Raw genomic sequence first — 27,353 nt, 5'->3', positions numbered from 1 at the left:
ACAGTGGATAAATAATAGTACTGCTGAAGAGTCTTTGGATACTGCTGCGGCCATACTAGGAAACATTCTTACAGCTACTGCTTTCAATCTCCTTGCGAAAATGCACAATGTATTCGTCTCTCTGGTCTCCTCTTTCTGTCTTGAGTTAAAACATAAGAGCAGATTCTAAACTGATGTAAATATATATCATTGTACTGAATTTAGAAAGAACAATGTTAAGTGGCACGAGGTGAGAACCTGAATAATTCCATAATTTCAAGAGAATTTCATGAAAATCTGGGGCAGAAACTTGAATTCCTCAGAATATCGGGATGTATGCCGAATTTTGAGCCTGTTTTATTGTAATAAAAATGAACATTTGGCAGATTAAAGCCATGAAGAATAAAGAGAGTAAGGTAGTATTTAACAGAACTGGAAGGAGCCAGATTTCATTTAGCCACAAAACACTCAAATCACCATTCTGAAACATGCATGCATAATCACATAATAATCATTTTATTCATTTGCCAGTAAGAGACTGGTATACTGCAAAAATGCAGAACTGCTGTTGAAGCACTATTTCCCTGCCTCTCAGCAGATATTTACAATTGCTACTCATTTGGCATTCCACATTCACCTGGCTGTTTTTGTGTGCATGAATGAATATTCCAGGTTATAGAAAAGGACTGGCCAATTGTACACATGGAAATAAAATACCTAGAATGGGTCAGAATTCACAGGAATGCAAAACAAAATGGAACTCCCTAACATTTCATTAGCCAAGAGCCAAACCCAGTAGGTCATTTTCCACAGCTAAAAGGGAAAGCTGAGAACTGGCTTATACCACCCCTACATTCTTGTTATGTTAGGCTTTATCCAATGTATTGCCACAGCTGATTTGTGCCCATTAGCCTGAAACATCTTCACCAGACTACTCCAATCTATTTTGCTCTCTTGTCACTTCTCCCAGGATGGCTGCAGGAGTGTTTTTATGAACTGTCATCAAAGTCAAGCTAAAACATTCTGGGCTAAAAAGTGCTCAGGAAAATCTGGGCCTTTAGAAATTACCTTCTATTAAGAACTGACTTTATTTCTATAATCCTTTCTCTGTTGCTCCCCAGTCTATGAATATTTTTTATACTCCTGGGGGCAGAAACTGAACTTCCCCACTCCTGCTGTGAAATTCTGACTATAGCTTCAGTTACTTCTTAAGTGAAATGGAAGAAACAGAACAAACTACATATATATACACACATACATATTATACATATATAATGTATACAGTTTTTCACAACATGGTGATCCAATGAGGACACCAGGGAACATAAAACATGAACTGCAACTGAAATACATCAATTGTGGTGCCTCAAGGTGGGAAAACACCAATAAAAGGTCACTCTTCCTTATTCAGCTGTAAGACTGCAGGAACAAAAGCAGTATTTCTGGAAAAAATACACACAAACATTTGGGGAAAGGGAGGAGGAGGAAAAATAGAACTTCAGAGCAAGTCCCCCTTTTTTTGTGACCATAAAGGTGCCATTTTTGTTAGCCTCAAAATGGAAATAGCTCCATAATAGCCATACCACAAGTACTGTCATTGCCCTCTGCCTCCTCAGACCTCACCTCTGTCAGAGCCAAAAGGAACAAGTGTCTGTGCTGTTCACAGTCATTTCTCCTGCTGCCAGGAACTGCAGTTGTGGAGGTGCTTTTGCAACGCTGTCACTTGTTCCTTCCACTAGAGCTCAGCACTGAGATCACCTACTAATTTCACAGAGTCTCCTCAGAATGTCATCCGAAGGCACCAGCTCTGTCCTTGAAAGCAATGCAACAGTTAGATTTTTCAGAAACGTTCATGACTTCCTAGCAATGCTGTCACTAGGAACAGAAATACTTCCATCATCTCAGCTAGAGATCATGGATCTGCCAGCTTACGCTGGACTCTGGCTGAATTCTGCTGAATATGAAATGACCCTGCAAAATAGTGCAAGACCCATGAAACAGGAATGGTGACTAAGAACAGTTAAATCTGAGATGACACGTAGAAACAAGGAGCATACTGGCCCACATATCTGGCCCTGTACGTACAATTGATTGAGACTATGAATACTGAAACAAACAAACAAGCCTGGATGCCTTCTGGCTGTCTCTGTCATGCCCAGAACAAAGAAGTCTCACCAAAAGATTTAAAGGACCCATCAATGACATGTAGTAAAAAGTGTATTTTACAATAAAAGCTTTTTCACTTGACACACCATCACAATTACATGCATAAATGCTGGATTTTTACAGTAATCTGTATGTTATCTCACTACAGAATAAAAGATAAAAAATAGTTTAACTTAAGCTTATCCAGAATTATTTATCCAGGGCTAACAATTTCCTGTTTCCTCTACAGATGAAAACACTTCAGAGATAATGCAGACATTGGCATGTATCTAAACCAAACAATTTCGCGATATAGCACACCTCAATATAGCACCATGAATGGGTACAGATCAGCAGTAAAAGCAGAGCAGCTTCAGTTGGCTTTACCTTGCTTGGCCTGGGTGTGGAACACATATCCGAGGAAGCAGAGCAAAAAAACATTGGAAGAAAAAGCAGCAGTTCAGTGTCAATTGAAACAGCAGTGAAGGACCATTAGAAATGTCTCTAGAATCTCTCAAACCATGACCACGTGATTATGTCAATGTTGCAATTAGTTCAGCAGGATGCTACGTATAAAATTCAGAGCCGCTAGATCATTCCATAAACTTGAGTATAAGGATTATAAATCTGAGTAACAAAAGTACCCCTACAGACACACACTTCTAACTCCAAAGCCCCATTCAAAGTGGCACCCGCTAGGACTATCTTCTGCTAAGAAGTATTTTTGTAAATCAGCTATCTGATCAGAAGTCTAAAAGTTCGTATTTGCAGTGAAACCCTTTCTAGCATGATGGCACATTTCCTTCTAATGAAATGTCAGAGAACTGGCCTTCATTAGCAGTACTCTTAAACTAGATTAATTTCACTGTACAAGCTTGTTTCTCTAACAGACAAAAGTACAGCCACTATAATTTCATGTTGTTCTTTTTGTCCAGTCCTGTAAGTGTTGTTCTGAGTAGAACTTTTAAGAACCTTCTTCTATTCTAGCTACTTCTTAATTTCCTACTGTTTAAACCTTTTTTACTTTCCCTAAAAAATAACTTTAAAAATATAATTGGAAAGCTTGGGAGCAAGACAGCAGTGTTTCTGAAAGAGAGAGGCTCTGACAAACAAACTGTTAACATCTGCACAATTATCTGAGGAGGATAAGGCTAAATTATTTCTCTGTGCTTCCCACATTAAACTGAAACAGATGTAGATGGAAGAAAGATAAGTACAAGACAGATGAAGACAGGCTCACAGCCAGAGGTAGGTCTGCCAAGAGTGACAAAGGAGGCAGAGGGAAAGAGGGAAACTTGCAGGACTGTAGCTGTTTTGGGGAACTTCAGATGGCAGGGAGTCCTGCCTCATCGCTTCTCCCTTATCGGTCCATTCCTGGATATGAATATGCTGCACCACTCTGCTGTGCAGAGATGTCCAAATGACTCGTTAAATACATTATGTAAGTGCCAGCAGAAGTGTGGATGTTGGTAAGAAGAAGCCTTGCTCTGCAAATTTTAAATTATGAAAAGACAAGCTAGGTAAAAAAGAGGCACACAGAAAAGAAATTACTTGTTGAAGGTTACATGAAGATCTCAAATTTTCCAACTATACCCACTAACAAGATGGACTTTATGTTCCTGGTCCTGCATAACCTACTGGAACACTGCTGGTCTTAGTAAAAGGTGAAAGAAGTCTTCTTTCACAGAGGATGGCATGTCTGTCTCTTTAAATCATTTCCTGCCCCTCCAGCTCTCCCTTATTCAGGAACAGCTGCTCATGAACTCTCTCACAGGACCAGAGCAGCAGGAGAATGAACCAGAATGAAGTGGAGCAGTTTGTACAGCTATGCCAAACCTTGGCAACCATTTCCATTGAGAAAGGGAATTACAAGCAGAATGTGCGAGAAGGAATTCCGCAGGAGAAACTGAGAAATTAAGTAACAGTAGTCCAGCATGAACAGTTAAGTTGCTCTTTCTCAATCAGCGAAGGAAAACGTTACCAACTCTTAATCACTAATGTAGGCAAAAGTGTTCTTACTCAGCTACTAACTCCTGAAAACTTACTAACTTGAAGGGCAGATTTAGTAAGCAGTGGAAATGCTGGATAACAGGAATGATATCTGCCTAGATCTGAAAAAAGCACCCCCAGTTAGATGCAGCAGTTAAAAGCTCTCTCATGTAACTTTGTAATTCCTCTCTGCTACCAATTATGAAGTCTGCTGTTACACTTTAAAATACCCTTTTTAAACACCAAAAAAGGAATTACACAAGCTAGAGAGACAGAACATCTAAAATTATGAAGTCAGCAGGAATCGGAAACATTTAGAATTCCAAAAACGGGTATCATATATTCAAACTGGTAAAACACAAAACATAACTTGGAAAAAAATGACAAAACTGAGTAAAAACCGAAACTCTTGCTTCTTTATTTCACTAGTTAACAGAATGATTTTGCTAATATATCTCAAAGCAACTTCTGAACAGGAGTGGAAGTAATCAAAGGCACTTGATTATTTCTTACAGAAGGAAAAAATATTAACTGGGAGTATGCCATAGGAAATTGGTAAATTGTACTTTATTAAGTGACTCTAACCAGATGTTACACACCAGCTCATTAATCAGACAATGACTTAATGGCTTTACTCAGCTGTAATTATAGAACAGAGATTAACAAAACTGCACTTAACACAGGTAGCTCCTTATTTAAATTAGTTTCACATGTCATTAAAGCTACTCAGCTTTTTGGCAAACTACAGTTTTATAGATTGCTATATTATTTGCAATTATTGCTAATTGCTCTGAGCAATGATTGCAATATCTCTGGAACACATCTGTTGCTGACACTATTTAAATGTGACAATTTCATGGCTAACAACTCTGTACCTGTTATTGAAGTACCATTACCCCTAAGTGACTGATGAAAGTCTTCTACTTTTATACTTGGAAATACAATAGGCACTTTATCTGATATAGGGGGTTGATCTGTATTTCTCTCATAATGGGCCAGTTTGTGAGTCCTAAGGTATCTAAAGTAGCAGTTGATCCTCAGTCTCAACTGGATCAGGGGATTATTCATGTAATAAAGTACAATACAGACACTCATTATCAGGCATTCATGTGGCTGGAATAGCTGAAAGCCTGTGGCCAACACATGGGACGCATGCTAATGTCTCTGACAAACCTGTTTGTGACGGAAGCTTCTCCTTTACATACCACACCATCTGGAAACAAGGGGAGACAATAAACATCGCACTTCCAGTAACAAACACATTTCAAGTGCCCATGCTATAGTACATATATGCCATGCAGATACATCCATACCCGACAGATGCTGGCTTTGGTAAGAAGAGTGCATTTTGTCTATGGTGACTTCAGGGGATAACACATCAGAGAAGAGAGACATTTTCAGTCTCTAGGAATGATGATGTAATCCCTGTTTGTGCCCTGTCCATTGTAGCAGATAAATGTACAGCCTCGCAGGCTAAAGCAGCAGGCGGGGAGTGCACTGTGCTGTGGAGATAAGAGCTGGAGAAAGAGAAAAAATTCCAGTTAAAAAAAAATACTTAAAAACCATTCAAGACTCAAGCATGGACCTAACAGAGAACTTGCATCACTCATATTGATGGGATATATGACAGAGTTTCTAAAGTTTTTTGAAGACCTAAGGTGCTGGTATAAATTCTGAACATTACAGCCAGCAAGAGACAGGTAGGAAGCATTCCCATAGGGTCTGATGACTACCTGACCTATGTTAACCTTGGCATCGACAACACTGATGCCCAATGCATACCTTCAGAAAGCTGAAGTTTTGGCATTGTCCTTACGCATGTGAATGGGCATCACATACAAAAGGAAGCAAAGGATTAGAAGGAATGAAGCAAGGTGAATGTGTGACAAGGCACCTTAATAATAACAACTATGAGCTAATGCATTTTTTAAATGAAAAAAATTAATAATATCTAAGTCAGGCTGTGCACTTTTTGAATCCAGTGTCAGATTTTTACTCACTGAGGAACAGTTAAAACTGCTGTCAGCAACCATGCTAGTGGGAATTCACAATCTGTCCCACTGCGGTAATGTAATCCCTGATGCAGGAGACATGTGGCAAGCTGGTGAGCACTTGAATACAGTGGTTCTTTGTGACAGAAGCTGCAGAACAGGAAACCTTACAGGGACCCCAAGAAATAATCCAAGACCATTCACCTGACACCATGGCAAGATCAGCTGTAGCTGTGTCATTCCTGACAAATGTTTGTTTAACCTGCTCTTGCAGACCACCCAGAAGCCATGGTTTCACAGCACTCGCAGCAATCTGTTCCCATGCCTCCCTCTCCTATTGCTCAGAAGCACACGGGCATACTGCCCATGGATGGTACATGTAGCATGGGCACTATGGACAGGAGGAAGTTGGTCTTTCTATACTGGCTTTTTGTATATTTGTACATCATGCTTCTTGGCAGTCTATTCTCTGCCAGGCTAAGCAACCTACTAGTAGATTAGCCTACTCGCAGTTGGATCAGATAGATCTCATGTCTCTCTTGTCAAGTTCGTCTGTCTCTTTCTCCTGATGGGCCACATCTTTCCTGGAGTACAGTGCCTAAAACAGGACCATGGCTTTACAACTACACAGGGAAGAAGGCTGACTTCACATGGTTTCTCAAATTACATTCTTACTCCGAAATGCATTAAACTGATGCTTATTTAAAACTAAAAGAGTATTTGTTATGTATGAAAATTAGAGCTACTTCTTGTGAGCACTGTGAAGGGTCTTACCACAACTGACATCTGGGTTTTCCCTTCTCTGCCTTCCACTGGGATGGGGCAGCTTTAATTTCTGCCAAGAATTCTGTCTGATGTTCTCTAAAACAGGAGAATAGATTCAAGAATTTCTCTGTACATGGGATCAGGGGCCTAAAAGACACCTGTTGAATTACCAAGTCCTGGCCCCCAACATTACACCACATTACAGCATGATCCCTGTCAAATGTACTCAATGTACTCAGCTCCCTAAGGATGTCACCTGGGTTTTTTTTGCTCTTGCTCCTTTTAGAAGAAGACTGAAATGGAAGTTCAGAACGTAATCTTCTCTACACTCATTCACAACTGGTTCATACTCATACATGATTCTTCCAGTACTATTTTCTTAAATAGCTCTCCTATCACTGTGATGCTAATTGATTTGACGTAGTTTTAAAAAGTATTTATACCCCTCTGTCACATTTTTGTCAGAGAAACTGAAATAACTGAGGAACCTTTCACACCATGACAGCCCAGGGATGCCCTTCCTCCTGCAACAAGCCCTCCGCCAGGAGTGCTAGTTTAGACACTAAGACAGTTATAGCCTCTTCTGCCTCAAATGTCAAAGCTGACTCTGTTTTTCAAAAAAACAAAAACAATCAAGAGTGCAAGCTCAAGTTTACCACTGCATCCTCTTGCCAAGGGAAACCTGAGATCCCTTTCTTTAATTACTTAAAGAAAAGAAAGACACTGTGGAACCTTTATTTTGGAATTTAGATGGTAAGAACTGATTTGAAATTATAGACACCTATAAATAATCCAATTAATCCTACTTTCTCCAGCCTATATAAAACTAGTTCCTTCTACTTCTGAATGCCAAATAAGCAGCTTAACCAATCAATGCTTTATACTTCACAGCCCCCAAGGTGGAGGCTCCTGACCTTTCAAGGGATGTAAGTCAGAAGACTATTCTTAGAGACAGACATATTAAAACAACAACAAAGACGTATTTTTTAGCCAAGAGATTTTACACATACATAGGCATTCACAATTACTTAAAGGCACATACTTGTTTTGCCTTTGAAAGGAAGACAGTTATAAAGTTACTGCCCCTGCATGAAGGATCATGAAACAGAATCAATTTCTTCAAAATTTCTAACATGTTTTTATTGTGGTCTTTAGCTAAAGATCAACCACTACTGAAAAACAATCCTTTTAGGCCTTTTGAATAAAGCTGGGAAGACTACAAATTGGCTTCTTACATAAGAGAAGTACATCAACATTTCTGTCAGTATGACTTCACTTTTAGAGTAGCATAGCATATAAACTTCATTTATTTAGTTACCATTAAATCAAAACACCTCTGAACTAAATTCCTGGTGCTACTCACTGCCTGAATCCTTCCTTTATTAAGACAAGCCCCATACTTTTCAGATGTTTCGCCAGTGATTGCAAAGATACAGAGGACGTCAGTTCTCTCAATGAACAGCGTTAGTGGCCACTGAAGTAACTCTTGATAATAGTTTCTAACCATCAAGAGGCCTAAACCAAGCAGGTTGGCAAGAAAAACTGTGAAAAGAAAAACACGTAAGCCTTCTGCAGGAGGACTACAAAACTGGAGTTAATAACAATACATACCGTGCCGCTGAGAACGACAGGAACAGTATAAGGCAGACAGCAGCAACTGACCCTAATCCAACAGCAGTTACGTATTGCAGAGTGGGTGATAAATCTGAAAGAAAATATCAAACAATTCAAACAAACAAATACCAAGTAGTGTAGCTTCAGTCTCGTGACTGCCCAACTGAGTCTGTTCAAAGCTAAAGTACTGTAATAAAACTCAGATGCTGGACTTACGGCTCAGTCAAGCAATAATGGAGCTGACTAGTAGTTACCATCCAGTTAAGGAAGATTAAATGGTGTATTTCTCAAAAGTGATTATACTTCTCCATCCCTCAGTTTCCTGCCTTTTTCTTTCTTTTTTTTGTTTAATTCAGATACTCAATGTCAACATTTTCCCCTCTCATCACTGGCAATTTCAGTCTAAATCATATGCCAAGGTGGTCTCTGGTGCCAGAAAATCCTAGTGCTTTATTAAATGGCTCAATGCATCTCCTTCAAAATTTTTACGATCTGGGCATGATTTCTCTTCCCCATTCTTTTTTTGTTTTTTTCCCCCAGCTGACAGAATAGAAATAAACTTGGCAATGACAGCCTTACCCAAGCCCACAATACCAGAAGCCACCCAGGCACAGAACAGAAGGCTTACAGTAATTTGCTGTCAAAACCAGAATTACTAAGAACTACTGGTGAAGGTAACGTGAGAAAATAGAAACTCAATCCCTTCCAGCCACCTGTATCCCATTTTTAGCATTAGTCAAACGTTACCTATTTCTTACTAGATTTCCCACAGACATCTAGGATGCTGGATCTTATTCCTGCAAGATTCCACAACTCTACTTGCTGTTAAATCTTGCAAGCATGAGTATTTAATGTTTTACCAAAAATTTAAATTCTTGCAAAAATGGCACTTATTCAGTGAAATTACTGTATATGTCCACAATAAGAATCCAAGTGCCTGAACATCAGAAAAGCAACTTCTGCTACTTAGATTGAAATCTTTTTTGGCTCATCTGAATGTACAGGCACAAAACTGGCTGGGCGTTCACCTAAAACGCACTCTGAAGCATTAAAATTATATAGAGCCATAAGGAGAACCTGAACAGTTTACCATCTTTGCCTAACACTGTTCAGTGAAGCAAGGCTTGTATCTGTGCAGCACCTCTCACCTGTAAACTTACTGTGAAGCTGGCAAAATAAAGAATTGCAGTCAGGGACCCTACAAGGAAAATCTGTTCAACCTACAAGCATGTTCAGTTTTGCTAAAAGTCATACCTGTCCCTATATCACTGTAACGCCAGTTTCCATAAGCAAGTTATGCATCTCTAGAGCAGATGTCAGCCCTCCATAAAAATGACAGAACTGTCTTCCCTACACATTGTAGAGTATATTTGGTGAAAAACCCTCAAAATTCATTTTACTTATTTGTGACAGAAGGAAGTGTGCTTTTAACAGCTTTCTGCCACTTTTTATGACAATGATTTATCATACAATGTGTAGCTTTGTCTAGACGGCATCTGAAACAGGCCCATTTGGTTTAGATTTAATGTACAGATTTTCCTTCCACATAAGCTGAATTAAGAAATACTCCTCAAAGGATTCAGTGAGCCAAAAATACTCTCAGCCTCTCCAGCTGCAGAAGTACCTTAGGCCAAGGACACCGTCTGGCTAGAAGTCCATTCAATATAAAGGCAAATGGATTTACAACAGAAAGCCAAAGGCCTGACCTGTCCTACTCCCATCTTCCAATGCCCATTCTTTCCACCCCAAAACCAAAATCCACCTATACATAGGACAGCCTCTGACGATGCTCTATAAGCTGATAAACGACAAATTCAGAAGAGGATAGTTTTTTGTCTTTCCAGAGTTATTTTACAGCTCTTGCCTATACACCTCTAGCAATAGAGCCCTCAAACCTAGGGAATTCTTGATGTTAGCCGAGTCTCCACAACCACAAACTGCCTAAATTATATTCTAAGTGTGGTGGTAAATGAACTAGGTCACCAGAGTAAACAACAAAAGACAACCTAGAAATAAACACACAGTTGTCACCAGAAGATCAGTAATAGCAATAGTCAGACGTAAGTTTTGTGAACAGTGGAGGAGATGCACCTCAAGCACTCCATGCACCACACGATTTATTATCATTCCAAAGTACCGTCTCACCCTCCAGTGTCACTGCATTTCCTAACTCCAATTCATGAGTCTTTCAACTCAAAGGCAGAATTTAGAGTTTGTAGGGGACTCCAGTGGTGCCACTTTCTTTGTCAGGAGAGGCGAATGTTTGCTTTTTGCTGAAACATGATGAAATGGGTGAAGAGAGTACTTTCTACCATGGCAGAAAGGAGGGAAACTTAATCTCTAGTAGATTCCAAACTCCTCTGAAGTAAACTCATTCACTGGAAACATTTTGTAGTCAAAAAGTAAAACAAAGATAAAACCACACTGAGAAATTCACTGGCTTTTAAAGTTATGCCATTATATTTTTAAGAAACTGTACTTACAAGTACAAAAATTAGCCATATATTTCATTTTTGCATCATGTCTTTTATTTTCCTAAGTTCATAAAATGACTCAGTTCTCCAAGGACCACCTGAACATACCAAAATAAATAATGTGGCTTCTAAAAGCTAGAATTTTTTTTTTTTTTTAGATCTTTAAGCTAATATAGAACTATCTTAAAACAGGTTTCTAATATTTCACATCTTCTGTGCTTCAAATCCTTTGTGCACAAAAATTGCTGTAAAGATTTGGATGTGATGGATAGAAAGAGTAATATTGAAAACCAGCGATAAACCAGAGAATCCATTTTAGAATGGATTACTGAATCCATTAGAATGGAATACCGAAGTGCAAGGCAAATTTTCTGCCTCTAACCCTTCCAATCCTCAAAGTGAACTGACCATTAATGGGAAATGAAGAAACAGCCACAGCAATTATTAGTTTATCCTGCCAAGCAAAGCCATGACAACTTCTGTTTTCTCATTGAAGGGAAAATTGACTTACTTTTAATTTGTGCCCAAACAGCACAGGACTGTGTTCTCACCTGAAAATGAAAACATAAAAATCACTGTTTCTCATGAGAGAAATTTATTGTCACTAACACCCTCTGCAAGAACAGCCACCCACAACATACTGTATTTTATTACTATTGGGAATGGAATTTGTTACTCCCCTGGTAGCAGCCTCTAGATTGTCTGAAAAGATTATAAACTATAAAGATAAGATTAGAGATAGAGCTTTGATGAAAGGCTGGCTCTAGTCTTTTAGATCATCACTCACTCTTTCTACAACCTAGGCATGTAAGTAACATGGAAGGATCTTTGAAGCCGCCTGGATAAGTATTCAGAATTTATTAAAAGCTAAGATAAGGCTGAATATGCTGTATTAACCCTATCCCCATGTAGAATATATATGTTAAAACATGGTACTTAATGGCATATTTTTCAAATACTATATGTAGGGGCTTTTTCAGTTATGACAACTTGCTTGGTAATTTTTAACAATTTTTATAGAATACTTATAGTAGTTAATATTCACAGTAGTTGAATAAATGTTTATCAGGGGTCTGCTTTTGCAGACTTGTTTAACAAGTTTGGGTTTTTTACAGTAAGCTTTGGTCCCTATAGAGCTTTTTTCCCCCAGCACTTCGCACTCATACATACACAAGAAGTTCTATTCTACGTTCTATTTTCTATTGTATAATTACTGTAAAGCCTGTTTTTGTAGTGCTTCTATATGTACTTTCCTGCTAAATGACTTTCATAGACTTTCGCAGAATACATACACATATATTTTTCATGTTTTGGCAAAATGTGTACTATGTTGCTCTGGATAACAGTATGTTTGTATGAAATTGAAGGCTATATTTTAAAGCATTTGCACAAAAGGACAAAGGCACATTTGTATGGTTAATCTTACTTTTGTGTGCCTGCATGCTGAATTGTGGAATCTCAGTGTTTCTTAAACTCATTTTTTATAAGGAATTTTCTGGTTATTTAAAAAGACAAAACACCGACAAAGAAAATCCTCTTAGGAGAGGGAGAATAAAGAACAAGGGGTGGATTTAAAAACTCAACCAAATGCCAGATTCTGGAGGCACTGGTGTGAGTGCCATCATCCTGAAATAGCTACCTCTGTGACATACTCTAGTTTGCAGCAAACCAGTCATCTCCTGCCTCTCAGAGAAGTTACAGAGCTCCCAGGAATCTCAGCAGCAAAGTTCACTGATCTGCACTTTACACTAAACCACATCATAAATCCCTTCCTCTGATGAATTAGCACCTTTCCAGAAAGTTATCAGTGAAACTACTCCTCCAAATACTTCAGTGTCCATGGATCTCACAGTCCATATTTCAATCTGGATATTCACAGGTAGCTAAACTGGAGATAGAAACCCCTTCCACCGCTGCACACTTAAGAGTTCTGGAGAAAAAAGAAAACATTTTGCCATGCATATACACTGTTCTCAGATGATTTTTTTATTAGGCTAATTTTAACAGACTTTTTCTCACAGTAGGGGTCATTTTGATTCCAATTTTCCAAAAAGCTCATAGCTTTTTTCCTGAAAAGACTGTGTGTCATCTTTACGTTTCACAGGTAAGTCCTGCTCTTACTTCTGTTACATGCACAAACTGTTTGATCCAAAAAAGCTGATGCTGACACTGAACAAAAGCTATGCTAAAGAAATTAATCTCAAATAAGTTTAAACTCCAAACACCTTTTTTAGTTCTTGCCCTTCACTATGAGCCTTGGCTCTCCGCACAGCATGGAATCCATAAAGTAATCACTGGAGATTAAAATAGGTACCAGATGGGTTTGAGTTATTTAATTAAGCAGTATCCCTCACAGAGAAGGACACTTCCAAGGGTGGACAATTTGTTCCCGTTAAGTATGGTTTTCATGATAATGGCAGTAAATTCTCGTTTGTTCCCAAATCCTCCCTTGGTCTCCATCATCCCTATATTTCAACTGCCAAATCCATCACTATGAAAAATGGTAATTTCCATTATCTCTGACTTCCTAACTGCTTTTCTTGTACATCCCCAACTATCTCCTCAAATCATCTGACCAGCCTTTTAACACATCTGAATGTCCTGCACAAATGAAATATGTGTTTTCATTCCTCCACCTTGAAAAATAAACAGAAAGTAAAAACTGCACAGCAGACATCTTTCTCAGGACCTCCAAATCTGAGCAAGGGATAAATGAACGTGGACTCAATAAAACAGAACAGCTTACTTGTCTTAACTGTGTCCACACAATTTTATCTGAACTGATTTTCCCACGCTTACCACAAAGAAAATATGACAGGTATATTGAGGAACAATGGCAATAAAAAGTCACAACCAAGCCATGATTTTGCAGCATGTATGACACAAATTGTACCCTTCTCAGCATGAAGGGTTCTGGAGCCAGAAAGGACTCTGGAGGATGCCAGAACATATAAGTACAATAATGAGAACATTAGTTAGGAGTCTATGACATATATTTCTAATGTGTCTGTATTCAAATGGAAATGTGTTCACAAGTAAAATACACTACAGAAATGCTGATTTCACATGTATTAATAATGGAGGGCCAATTAAAGAACAGATTTTTTAAAAAGCAGACTTTTAAATATTAACTCTTGAATCCAATAAGTAATCAGATTTTCAGAAATTCTCAAAACCCAACAACCCTCAATTTATAATTCTGAATTTCTTTAACTTCTTAATACCAACAATTGCACAAAATACAAGGGCATGAGAATTGAAGATAAACCAGTACTTTTGAGCCACAGATTTAAGTTCCATTTCAAAGAAGCAGAGCTGGGAATCAAAGCTGTTTGGTATTTGGAATCCTAATAATGATTTATAAATGTTGTCTGTAACTTTGTGTACTTCATCAAGTAACAAAAGCCATACAGGAAAGTGTATATTAAGGAGCTGATGCATTCTAAATGGAAGGAAGCGAAGAGTGACTTCTACAAATAGCAATAATAATACCATTAAATCAGTGGCCTAGAAAAGACAGCTGGCCATGCTAGAGATGAAACATCAGGAAATAATCTATATGAAAGAGAAAGAATAATGTAACTTAGAAGCAGTTTAACAAACAGCTGGCAGAGATGATAAGCAATCTGCACTGTTCTGTGCAAGAAAAGCCTCAACACAAGTAACAATAGGAAATGTTCCCCAGTATCAGAAAATATTGAAGGGAAAGAGCTAGGGAAACCAATGCATAAAACCCAAGGATACATAAACTGAGCTCAAGGAGGTATTTAGGAGTGCTTAAAGAGGCTAAACTTGTATACATTTGACTCATTAACAATCCTGCTACACAGAGCAAATTTTTCAAAAAAATACAGTTCGCTGTCCAAATTCCACAATATTTAGGGCTAATTTAGCATTATTTATGAACTGAATGCCTTCACATGTCATTTCCCTACTTATTCCCTCATACAATTAATTTAAAATTTATGGCAAACAACAGACTTGTATCAGGATCAGAAACCACTTTATCTGTGCTATAAAAACTTCTTAAGACTACTGTTAAAGTAGATGCCACACAAAACTTACGCTGCACAGATTAGTAGATACCAGTAACAGCAACAGCTATTACATGTACTTGTTTTATTTCATTCGCTTTGGACTGAGGCAGAGTTATATTTCTTAATCGAAGCTGTTGTAACTTACTGAGCTTTGGATGTAGGCTTCCAAAATTGTAGAGAATTATTTACAAGTGACTCACAGATCAGTTTTTGCATGTCTCCTTGCTTTGTGCTATATATACGAAGGCCTAAAACTCTATTTTAATTTTTTTGGGTGGCAGGGTGAGGCACTGTTTAAGTGTTTTTTTCTTTAGTAGGAGTTGCTTTGTTGTTTTCACATTTGACATTCAGGAACTGTATGCACATGAAAAGTCTATCACCTGGCCCATATGAGAAAAACCTCCTACTGCTGAGACTTACATTATGAAAAAATTACAAGCTGTTGACCCCCAAGATAGGTAACGACTGGAAAACTAATGGCATAATGACATCACGGGAGGCAAGACACTAAAGCATGAAACAGCTGAGATGTGTATTTTAGAAACTTTCTGTTTCTAATTAAAATACATATTTACTTTAAAATGACAAAAAATTAATGCTAGCAATATACTTTTTTCCACAAGGCTTTCCCAAGGGAGCTGGAGTTGACATTCATTGCTACATGGAAGGTAACACACATGATAAAATATATTTTTCCTTGTCATTTGGAGAACTGGAATATTTTGCTACAAAACATTCAATTAAAAATTAAAATGGGTGAATTTGTCATTGCTAAGAAGTAATTTTCAGATTCTCATACTAAACTCTTTCACTAAATTCTGGCCCAATAAAGACACCCTCAATTACTGAGGGCAGCGATGGCCCTTCATTTTTAGTTTTTTCCATTGTTTGCCTTTTGGCATCCAGAGTTGCTCCAACATTACAATGACATAAATATCTGAAAGGAATTACAAGAGTTATTTAAAGAGCTTCAGATTTAATCTAATTCTGTCAACTAACAGACCCTTGCAACATCATAAAAACCTTAACATAAAGCTCACATTTTCCTCTTTTTCCCAGCAACATTTCATTCAAAAGGTGTAAAGAAAAGGTTTTAAAACATCCATTACCTTATTCCACTCACTTATTATTCTCAAAAAAACACAATACTCTTCTCCCAGCTTTAAAGGAGCATTATAAAACTTCCCGTAGTAATGTCTGTCTCCAAGAGCAATTGACATGTTATCAGCAACATCCTTCGCCTGAAATTCAGCTGCCACATATCCTTTAACGTCAGTGGTGTTACTAAAGAAAGTTGCAGCAGCAAAGGAGTCACAAATAAAAGTGCTTTGCAAACCCAGAGGAAGCACAATCACTTGATAAAGACTAGAGTGAAACAAAAAAAGTAAACATTAGCCCTCACTTCAATGTACTAAGCATCAGACATTCATTAATTCACATTGTCTTTTCTATTTGTAGCCTCTTCACTGCTTTTTATTATCAATGTCCAATACGAATGCTTCTTATACTGAAATATTTCTCTATTTGTGTGTTCCATTGTGTTTTGAACCAGAAGTACTGCATGCACAGCTTAGAGCTGGTTCTGCTCATCACATGCACATTAACTTTACATGTTTATTCATGTTCAGAAGAGCATCAAACTGAGTTATTGTAGGCTCTCTCTTGCTCCTCTCATCTAACACATAAGTTCACCTATGAAACAATATGTCATTGGCCTCTAAAAATAATTCATAATTTCTGAGAAACAAGACTTTTTCTGTTTAAAGAAGGAGAGGACAGATACCATTTGTAAAAAATTAAACAAATCTGTTTTCAGACCTCTCAAAACAAAGTTTAGTCTATGACAGCCAACCATAGGAAGACTAATTATTAGGGCTGTTACACTAGTCATTTCCTGAAATGTTACTAGCTGTCAAATATTTTCTGCTTTAGTGTAATGTTGAGTTACAATTACCTTTTCCTTCTATCACAAACAGCACTTAGTAAGGTGTAAATCCTTTTTCTCTAGAAACGTATTTTGGTAGTAATACACTAATATGAAAACACTACTTCAGAATATGCATAAATACAGACATTGTTCACCATTTCCTCTGGCTCCTAGAAAAAAAAATGTACTGGCTGCAGGAGTTTGCTGGAAAAGATAAATCACACGGGTAGAGCTGTGGTTGGGTCCATCAATAAAAATCTACTGTGACTTCACTGTGGATAAAGGGAAAAAAAAAAAACCAAAACCAACAGTGAAAACTCAGAACTATCAAAAACAGAATTTTGTTCCAGAAAGCAGGGAATAGTCTGAAGCCAAATATTACTCTGCTGAGGGAGGAGAAACTGGGAGTTACAGCTTAAAGTTTTCTCCCATCACTAACAAAAATAATCTAACCCCCACAAGAAGTTCCAACATGTAAGTAACATAAATCTGCAGAATGTTTTCTGAAAGGGTGAAGAGTGCACAGAGTCAAACCTGATCGGTCCATTTCGATCTTCTGCTTTCCGGAGTCTGAGCAAGGGCGCAGAACCTTTTACTGCAACAAATTCTACATCTGGGAAAGGGGGATCTAAAAAGTAAACAAATACCAGTGCTTCAGAGAGGTTTTACAAATATTTCAGGCATGAGGGTTCCTAGCTATTTTTTCCCCCAAAACTTCCTCTGTTAACTGAGCCTCAAAACCCCTGATGGCTAAAGTCTGCAGGCAACATAAATAGTATAGTCAAGAAAAACACAGAGCAAATACGAACATGATGGCGTGGCAGCCCCAACTCAAACCCCTGTATTGAATTATATCTGCTAGCTGGGAAAAACAGAGATGCCCAAAAATGGTGGTAGACTACAAAGAAATGAGACAGGAAAGATTTACTGGAAGAAGCAGTATTATTTATTAGACTAACTGAAATGGTCAAGGAGAAGAGAAAGATGAAACTCCGGGCACACAGCCCACTACAAGAAATAAAATGGTATGAATAAAGGAGAATCTATTAGTGCCAAAGGCATTTTCAAGAAGGCAACTTCCTTAGTTACTGCTCACAGTGAGCTAGCAATATCCAGCCCCTTAAATTGGATTTCAATATGGGTACAGAGCTCTAATTTGTTTTAGTGGGAATTTGCATCAAGGCCAAAACTGAAGAAACACTTCTGCCTCTAATTTCAATGGCAGTGATGACAGCTGCACACTGACAGAGACTGGTGCTATGATAATGGAAATTACCACTATGAGCCTGGAAGCAAAAATGAAAAGAGCTTCAGTGTGCACTACCAAGGGGGCAGAGTGTGAACCATGGATACTATCTACCCCAGAAGTGTGAAAGAACTAGCACAGATATTTTCAAACAGCCTAGCCATACCTGTAAACTGGTCTATCAAGCTGCTGATTGGTATCTTACTGAAGAGTAACAAATGCAGTGCTGACATACAGAAAACCAAGGCTTTAGAGCACTGTTAGAAAGAATAATCAATGTCATGGAGACAAACAAAAGAAAACCAATGCAGATTTGCCGAAGTTAAGTCACATCAGGCAAAATCTTGCTGAGATGCATGGATTTTTCAAACAGGAATACGGATAGTACATCTATGTAAAAACACAGAAAATCATTAGTTCAGCAGGAGAAAATGAGGCTTGGTAGAACAACTGTAAAGTGTGTGAATAACTGGTAAATAGGGAGCTAGCAAAATACAGCACGTTGGAAGCAGAAGTACTGGGGTGCAGGAAGGTTGTTAGAGGAGTTCCTCCAAAACTAAACAAAGTAAGTACTAAGTCTGGCATTTTGTTAACAATCATGGTGCAAAACAGATGAATTTTGCTGCTCAGTGTAAAACAAAAGCAGTATGGAGACATTATGCAAGAAGAACTGAATCACCTTTACAGTTGTTGTTTTGCAGAAATGGGATGAAATTCACCAGTATAAAGTACAAGGTGATACATTTGGGGCTACTAACAAGAATCTTTTCTAAGTTCCTTTGAGTAGTAGGAAGAGCATATTAGTACATCTCAGAATGAGTGTTAGTCACCAAAATGATAACAGAGAAAAAAAAAAGGAAAAGGCTGCTCTAAAAAGCGTAAGAAACATATTTCTGTAACACTAGAATAGTGCCACCAGAGGTACAGAAGGCCCAGGTGTGATCATTTCACAGTGTCTGAAGTTCCAATCATCAGTCCAACAGAGCTAAGTGAAACCAGTGCAGAGGATGACTACGAGAAAGATCCAGATAAAGGAGAAATTGTCTTACATGAGGGAACCAAAAACTTGTCTTTGTAGCGTATGAAAAAGAAATTTGAAAGCCTACATGATCTCTGCTTTAAACAGATGAAACATGGGGAAGGAACAACTTAAGCACAGTACACCCAAAATAAAGACAACAGGCCATACAAGCATCCCTAGCAAGAAAAACCCTACCTTGCCCTTGGCAAAAATCATCCTCAAGAGAACCTCCTGAAAGCTTACCTAGTCAAATTAACTGCTCTGGTAGTTCCCTTTACCAGGTCCTCTTCAAAACCAGGCTCTGGGTCAAGTACCAGAGAAGAAACCAGCTACGAATGTTTAGGATTGAAATGAGAATAAGATTTGTATCTAGCAAAGCCTTAATGTTCCACAGTGGCTTCTCTCTAGCAGAGACAGGGCAGAAACCCCTTTCAGTTTTCTGAGTTAATGAAGTGTATTGCATGGCTGCTTGCAAGAACAGGAAATAGTCTTTACTTCAGAGGGTCTTTTCAATACTTCTGCAACTGCAGATATTGTAAAATGTACAGACAGTATTTCTACCCAAACAAAATAAATGAACAAATAATATTTGACAGCCAACCTTTATGTCCTTTGCACCTTGCAAACCTAAGCAAACAGAACTTAAGAACTGTAAACCCTCCCTTAACTTCAACGGTTCCTCAGCGCAGACATTGCCAGTGGACAGAGTGACAGGAAAATATATCTGTCAGGGTAGATTATTTCTCCTATCTTCCTTTCCTTTGGCATCCAATACCACCAGGAGACACTATTATTAATTTCTCTTGAGAATTTTCCAATGTCCAAGAAAAACTTGGGAATTTCTTCTTTAATGCTAGCCAGAATGTGCATCGCATATTTTGCATCTTTTTTCCAGAGAAGCAGTGCAAGGGGGAACAGGGGACAAAAAGACTGCTAAGTTCATAACAATTACATTTTTTTATTTTCTGTAATTTGACAGGAAAAATGCAAAACATGAAAATAAATAGCCATCCAGCACTGACAGCCCTAGTAAGTGGGCAAAAACATCAAAATCTGAAAAATCATACAGTGCTTTTAAAGCTTGCCATTTTTAGTTGCTAGTAAGAAATACTAATTACCACAAACATCAAGCACACCGAAGACAATCTGCCTGTTTTAATAAGAAAAGTGAACAACTTGCAACAATGCAAAGTAATAATAATAATAATAATATTAAAATTAAAGAAATGGATTTCATTTTTGCTTCAGTAACCAGAAAGGAAATTCTGAAGGAGTTATTCCATATGCAGTATTTGGCCACTATGAACTTTTAATAAAAGAAGCACCTTTCCAGAAACGTAACATTTAAAAAAAAAGTCTGATGTGAGGTCACCATAATTTCTAGATTTAAAAATCCACATGGAAAAAATATTGACTTAACACCATCTAGAACAGGTGGAGGTAAAGGGGGAATCCTATGGAGAGATGAGGACTTGCACTAGGTGGGCTGTGAGAAGAAAGCAAGATCCTCCAGTCTGTTCAGGTGCTGTTAACACCTTGCCTTTGTTAAAGGTTTTTGTTTTTTTTTAACTCTTCACCAGAAGAACAGACTAACATATCTGTAGCAGCACCATGAAAACGCAGAAGAACATAGCAAGAAATGCAAGTATATCCAGAGACAGTCGCATTCCAAGCACTTCCTTGTCATAGTGCTATGTTACTAACATTTGGACATCTCACATACAGGCTCATTTTCTACTATAAGAATCCATCCGCTGAGTCTCCCTCTGAACATGAAGGCAGGCTACAGGAAAGAAGCGCATGCCAGAAGTGCCTACCATTGCAACAGCGCAGGCAAACAGTACACGCCTCAATGCTGGAGCAAAAGCCTGCTTGGTGTTATACTGTAATCATGCTCTTCAGAAAAAGCTAGCATGTTGGAAGCAGTTCACTACTAGTTATCATGAAAGCATTTCACAATGAAACAGCTACATTTCTTTCTTTAATCCTGGAAATGAACTGTTTACTTCTTGTTTTAAAGCCCCAGTTTTTGCCAATACTGTTTACTGCTGCAGTCCAAGGACTTCACAGGCAAACTGCTGTAGTACAAGGAACATGGGCACTTTTATGACATTCTCCAGTAGTGATAACAGAAATATTTAATGCCTTTCCTGTCCTCTGACCTTTTGTACAGCTCTGAAGCTGTAACCCTGGGACAACACCGTGCTACTTACCTGTGGATACATAATGCAGGCAAGAAAGGTTGTAGGTTTCCCATACACAGACATGTCAAAAATGAATGAACAAATCAATTCCTATCCCACCCTACATATAGATATGCACAAAAGCTGTTAAGCTGAATGATTTGTACCTCATTAAAAACCCTTTGCTTGGTGCCAGCATAGCCCTCTTTACAGCTTCCCTTCATCGTTTTGTGCTAATGATAAAGCTGTAAAAATAGTAATGGAATTGAACCACAAAGTCCAAAAACAGATAGAAACTCTTCCCAAGTTCAGGGAAGTCAAATCAAAGATTCCTCTTAAGGCCAAGTTCTAACTTCAACAACCCTTTGCTGAAATAACACCATTTGTGTGATCTTCATTTCCTGCTAACAAGGGATTTTTTTTAATGGTTATTTGAGAGCTTTATGTCCAAAACGTTTTTTACTACATTTTAAAACAAGGAAGTCAAAAACACTGCTGTAAAATTTATTAAAAAAGGTAGAGATATTGATACAATAGAAAAGGTTTTTTGCCATTTGTGTTACTGTCTGAAGAGTAATTAAGTTTAATGTACATATTATGGTATAATTCCTTTAACAAAGAGAAGAGATTTTTAACTTGAAGAAAGACATTACCTAAAGAAGGGAGGGAAGGAAGGAGGTCGAATAAATCAACACCACATCTACAGAAAAAGACCACTTAAATCTTCTTTAAAGACTAGTCATCTCTGGAAATCCCACTCATGTGATTCCCTCTGCTGACTTCGGCCTTTGTTCTCTTGATCTGTGGCTGAACGTCACACCATCCCGTTCATCACAGGAAAGGTATGAAGTGAATGAGGCAGACAGTGAAAATGCCAAGGGAACTAGTGCCCGGTGCTGTGCCACCAGCCAGGCACAGCTCTGCTTGCAGTGGTGTGCTTTGCCTCCTGCGGGTTTGGCTCCTGCGCTGTGTGAGACTGAACTCTGCTCTACAAAAAGTCCTTTCTCTTAGGGAAAATACTCCCTGGGCCAGGATGTCTTTGAAGTAAAATGGTCCTAGGGAAGGAAGGAAAGATAAAAGCAGGGAGACGTGGTTTAGGGGATCTTGACTGGGACCCCTCAGTCTTTAACAGACCGTCAAGCGACCTGCCACCACGCCCACAAGTCCGTGTAAATCACAGCCACGCAACAGACGCGAAGCCAGCTTGCACACCATCACGTCTTCTGTGTCAGAGCAAGGGTCTGAAACGGTATTGCTTCAAGCTGCAGACCACATCTGGGCATCACGGAGAAACAGGAAAGGATGCTGGCCAGGGAAGAGCTCTGACAACAGCTTTGTGGGCTCCTTCCTCTGCAAAGCCCCAGGGGCTGCAGTGAGGCTGACGAGGGGTGGACATTCCTGTCTAACGCCACGGGTAAGAAAGACAAACAGGAGGTTCTGTGTCTGAGCAAGGGCTGCAGTGTCTCCCTTGCTCAGCCTGTGAGGACTGAGAAACCTTCTGAAGCAGAAAAACAAGCCACAGCAAAGGCATCCTGCAGGCGCCTCAGTTTCACGCAGCTGCTTTCCATCTGAGCCAGCCTTCAGCAACTCCGTTGTCACTCTCTGCCCTCTGGCAACACGAACCAGCTCTGCGAGGACTTTCCTTGGAAATCCTGCCACAGTACTACTGCGCGCGGTATTTGCCAAAGGTGCCGTTCTCCTGAGCTGTGCAAAGACAAACTTTCCACGCATGGCTCTCGTAAGGCGCAGCAGAACGGAGCCTCTTTGGGTCCACGGGTAGAAGTACACTCTGTGTCCCGGGGAAATCCCGGAGCAGCGTCCGTGCCCTGTCAGTCGTGTTCTTCTTCTGCCCACTTTAACTCCCAGGTCACCGGACCGAATTAATGGGAGCTCCTGCAGGCAGCGATGCAACTGAAAAGAGCATGTATTTAACCATCCAAGGGAAAAACAGTCTACATCACGGTAAGAGCAGCTACACCTGGTCCCGTTTCCAAGTCAAGGCTAACCCCTGTGCCTGTGACACAAGGACTTTTGATTTCCCTCTGCAAAGCGGAGCTGGGCCCACAGCTTCACGTGGACGTTCATGCGTCCAGGACACCGAAATACCTGCTGTCCACCTGAGGTCAGGGTTTGCCACGGGCAGGCAGAGCCAGGCGAGCGTTACAGCCTGGCAGCGGAGCGACCAGGGGAGCATCAGCCGTAGCCACCTTCTTGGGCTGGCTTGTTTCAGGGAAAGGGATTGCACAGGGCACGTGGTGCTTTGCACACAGAAGGTGACCCTGCCTGCCTTGGTGTATATGGGTTGGTGTGTACCATTTGGGGCTCATTAACACAGAAGGTCATGGGCTAATGGACGTGGTGTCCCAGGAGGTTAGGAATAGCCTAAAATTGCTATTGCTATCCCAGTCAGCACCTCTCAGGAGCAAGGCTTTCAACATGTATTTTCTGGGAGCTTTCTAAAACCCAAATGTCGGTGTGCTTAGCGACATGCTTGGTGTCCGCTAGCAGGCAGCAAGCTAATGAGTTTTCCTGCGAGAGGAAGAGTTGACAGTATTGAACAGGGAGAACATATGAGCTTATGAGAAAAAACTAGAAGAAAGAGAAGATAAACGAACGGCTGAATTGTTCACGTCACAATAATTACATAAATCTGAACTTCCTTAGGAGTTTCTCTAAAAATGGTGTGACTTGCTGAGCCCTCCCAGGCTTTCCCCAGGGGAGCTGACACCACGCAGGCACTGCTGGGCTTTGCAGAGGCAAGGTCCCGGACCGCAGCCAGTCCCGGGGAGGTCACTCGGGAGCGCCGAAGAGGGAAACTGAAAACAAGAGCCTCCCTCGAGGCGAAGGGCCCCCCTGGCCACACATGCATTTTCTTCCAGCAACTCTCTGACGAGGGAGCTGCAGGACAGTTTCAAAGGGGGGGCACGTTTAGGGGGCAGCTAGGCGGGATGTGGGGTCGGGGACGGGATCGCAGCTGAGCACGTGGGTGCCTCATCTCACCCAAGTCCCGCACCGAGGCTGAGGGCCTGTCTTGCAGCAAGCCTTGAAGCTTGTGCCGAGCGCGTGAAGGAAGATGAGTCAGAGAGCGTTTAGCTGCCACAGTACCACCGCTGACATGTCACGAATTTAAACAGCTCGCTCTGGAGCCTGCTGGCATTGCTTAGGCTGCCAGGGACTCCTCCCTTAAAAGTAAATCCGCCCACATCTTGCTGTTTCTTGTACGGGCCGTTTCTAGACTGCATTATGGTCGCGTGTTGCCCCTGAGGCAGAGGAGCAGGCAGAGCGATGCTCTGAGGTTTCCAAGGGCAGAGCCCACGGGCTGACCCAGGCAGGAGGGAGCTTGCAGCAAGCCCAGGAAAAGCAGGCCAAGATCAGAACCAGGCTGCACCGGCCCCCGACTGCCCCGAGACGATAAGAAACACCAACAGGTGGCCAGGCAGGCATAAGTCTTGCTCATGTTTTTAACAGTCAGCTGCAAAACAGGAAAAAAAGGAAAATGCAGAGTGCTCTGCCCAGCAAGCGGAAACCCCAGGTCCGCGGCAGAGAGGCACGGGGCAGAGCAGCCCCAGGACAGGACCGGAAAGCAGGCACATGGCTAGTTTGTCATCCCATTTCTGCTCACTCTACCCCTGATTTTTCATCTAATTTTGCTGCCATGTGTTTATGTGAGCCAGTTTGGTCCGTATCTCCTGGCCCATCTCTACCTGAACATTTCTATGGCTTGCCATCTGCCGTCACCTCCTCTGGTTCTTCCTGGGGCACCTTTCCCTTGCGATCTCTAGGAACAAAAGCCTAACACATAAAATACAACCTGCGAAACACTTGAGTTTTCATTCCTGCTGTTCTGCAGACCCAGCGAGAGCTGCTCAGGGTCCGCCAGCAGAATGGGAGCTGGGTGCTCTCTGCTCAGGGTGTTTGGGTTAGGGGCATGCTTGGTGTTTCCACTAGCGTGGACCTGGTGTGGCAGCATCCTAACCTCCGCTAAAGAGGTCTGTGCTGGGATCCTGCAAACAGCCACCACTGCTCCCGCCCCACTTCCTAAGCCCGTGTCAGGACCTCGCCTGGGTAGGCAGAGGCGTGCAGCGCTGTGCTGGACTTGCAGGGTGAGCACCCAGCCTTGCAGCGGCAGCCGCTTCCTACGTCCCCTGCCTGTGCTCACCGCTCTGCAGCGCTGCCTTCCACCCTGACCTCGGCAGAGCGCAGGCACCCTTTGCACGACTTGGAGCGGGCTGGACGGGACGTGTGGCACAGGGGACTAGCAGCTGTTCATATGCACCAAGATGAAGGCACTGACACAGTACCTGGCCATGGGAGAGGAGGAAAAGTTGGTCAGGGAAAAGTCAGCAAGGTGCTTTTTCAACTAAGAGGCATGAGGAAATAACACCACTTTTTTTCCTTTTTCTCTTCTGTGAAACATCTGCCCAAAGTAAACCATACAGAAATCAGTTTAAGTCCTTGTAGTGGCAGGCTGTGGAAGAGTTTGCTTGATGACACCAAGCTGAGTGGTGCGGCTGACACACCTGAGGGACAGGATGCCATCCAGAGGGACCTGGACAAGCTCGAGAAGTGAGCCCACGCGAACCTCATGAGGTTCAACAAGGCCAAGTGCAAGGTCCTGCACCTGGGTCAGGGCAACCCCCAGTATCAATACAGGCTGGGGGATGAAGGGATTGAAAGCAGCCCTGAGGAGAAGGACTTGGGGGTGCTGGTGGATGAAAAGCCGGACATGAGCCGGCAATGTGCGCTTGCAGCCCAGAAGGCCAACCATATCCTGGGCTGCATCAAAAGAAGTGTGGCCAGCAGGGCGAGGGAGGTGATTCTGCCCCTCTACTCCGCTCTGCTCAGACCCCACCTGGAGTACTGTGTCCAGCTCTGGAGTCCTCAGCACAGGAAAGACATGGACCTGTTGGAGCGGGTCCAGAGAAGGGCCACAAAAACGATCAGAGGGATGCAACACCTCTCCTATGCAGAAAGGCTGAGAGAGAGAGTTGGGGTTGTTCACCCTGGAGAAGGCAAGGCTCCGGGGAGACCTGATTGTGGCCTTTCAATACTTAAAAGGGGGCTTCTAAGAAAGATGGGGACAGAGTTTTTAGCAGGGCCTGTTGCGATAGGACAAGCGGTAACAGTTTTAAACTAAAAGAAGGTAGATTCAGACTAGATATAAGGAAGAAATTTTTTATGATGAGGGTGGTGAAACACTGGCACAGGTTGCCCAGAGAGGTGGTAGATGCCCCATCCCTGGAAACATTCAAGGTCAGGCTGGACGAGGCTCTGAGCAACCTGATCTAGTTGAAGATGTCCCCGCTTATTGCAGGGGCATTGGACTAGATGACCTTTAAAGGTGCTTTCCAACCCAAACTATTCTATGATTCTACGATCGTATCTTAAAAATGGAAATACTAGCAGGGTGTGTGTGTGACCTTTTCATGTAAAAATTCATAGCTGAAAAGAGCTTACAATCTATCTTCCTCCCAACTGTAGTCGATTCTTGTACTGTTTTTTTTTATATTTTGCATTTCATTCATGTCACTTAATGCTAATGACACTAACTAGTTGAGGACAACATAAAGGCTGATGCAGATACATCACTATAAATTTGTAAAGGACTACCTGAAGCAATACTAAAGAACCCCCAGTTCACAGAGATGGAAAAGACTAAAAAAAGCAAAGAATTTTGTTCAGCATGTAAAGCACTGGCTATAAAGCACAGACTGTGCCACCTATATCAAGAGCTTTGTAAACAGAATGATAGAGGTGATCAGAACAATCATGACTTCACAAATTTTTATGACATAATTCTTGATATGAAGGAGGTCAGAAAAATAACGGGCAAGTAGAGTTCATATGAACTTAAATATCACACATTCGAATAGTCTCTGCATAAAAATACAAAGTGCATGCATGAACATACGTATGAAAGTGTTTGCAGGATTGGCAGCTAATTTCCTCTCTACATTAAAAAAACAAAAACTCATACTCAGG

The 27,353-nt window shown here is 40.7% G+C and overlaps 1 protein-coding gene across 5 annotated transcripts in view; it reads right to left on the bottom strand.

Annotated features, from left to right (window-relative positions):
• Window positions 1–4,507: 4,507 nt before the first annotated feature.
• The window catches only part of SUSD1 (sushi domain containing 1), a 52,063-nt gene continuing 29,217 nt past the window's right edge, over window positions 4,508–27,353 (bottom strand). For 2 of the 5 annotated variants that reach the window (XM_050912666.1, XM_050912668.1), the window contains 6 exons: window positions 17,456–17,549; window positions 16,104–16,359; window positions 11,469–11,508; window positions 8,481–8,574; window positions 6,879–6,965; window positions 4,508–5,630 (listed from right to left, as the gene is read on the bottom strand). In XM_050912666.1, coding sequence (XP_050768623.1) covers window positions 5,492–5,630; window positions 6,879–6,965; window positions 8,481–8,574; window positions 11,469–11,508; window positions 16,104–16,359; window positions 17,456–17,549 — 710 coding nt within the window. In that variant the 3' untranslated portion in view covers window positions 4,508–5,491. Of the gene's footprint in view, window positions 5,631–6,878; window positions 6,966–8,480; window positions 8,575–11,468; window positions 11,509–12,746; window positions 12,888–16,103; window positions 16,360–17,455; window positions 17,550–27,353 lie in introns of those variants that run through there. The other 3 variants (XR_007767791.1, XM_050912667.1, XR_007767792.1) reach the window with 3 other exon arrangements.

Source organism: Gymnogyps californianus, chromosome Z (assembly GCF_018139145.2).
Source record: "Gymnogyps californianus isolate 813 chromosome Z, ASM1813914v2, whole genome shotgun sequence".
NCBI classification, from domain to species: domain Eukaryota; kingdom Metazoa; phylum Chordata; class Aves; order Accipitriformes; family Cathartidae; genus Gymnogyps; species Gymnogyps californianus.
The sequence above is the reverse complement of the archived record's forward strand: the minus strand, read 5'-3'. Positions and strand labels throughout refer to the sequence as shown.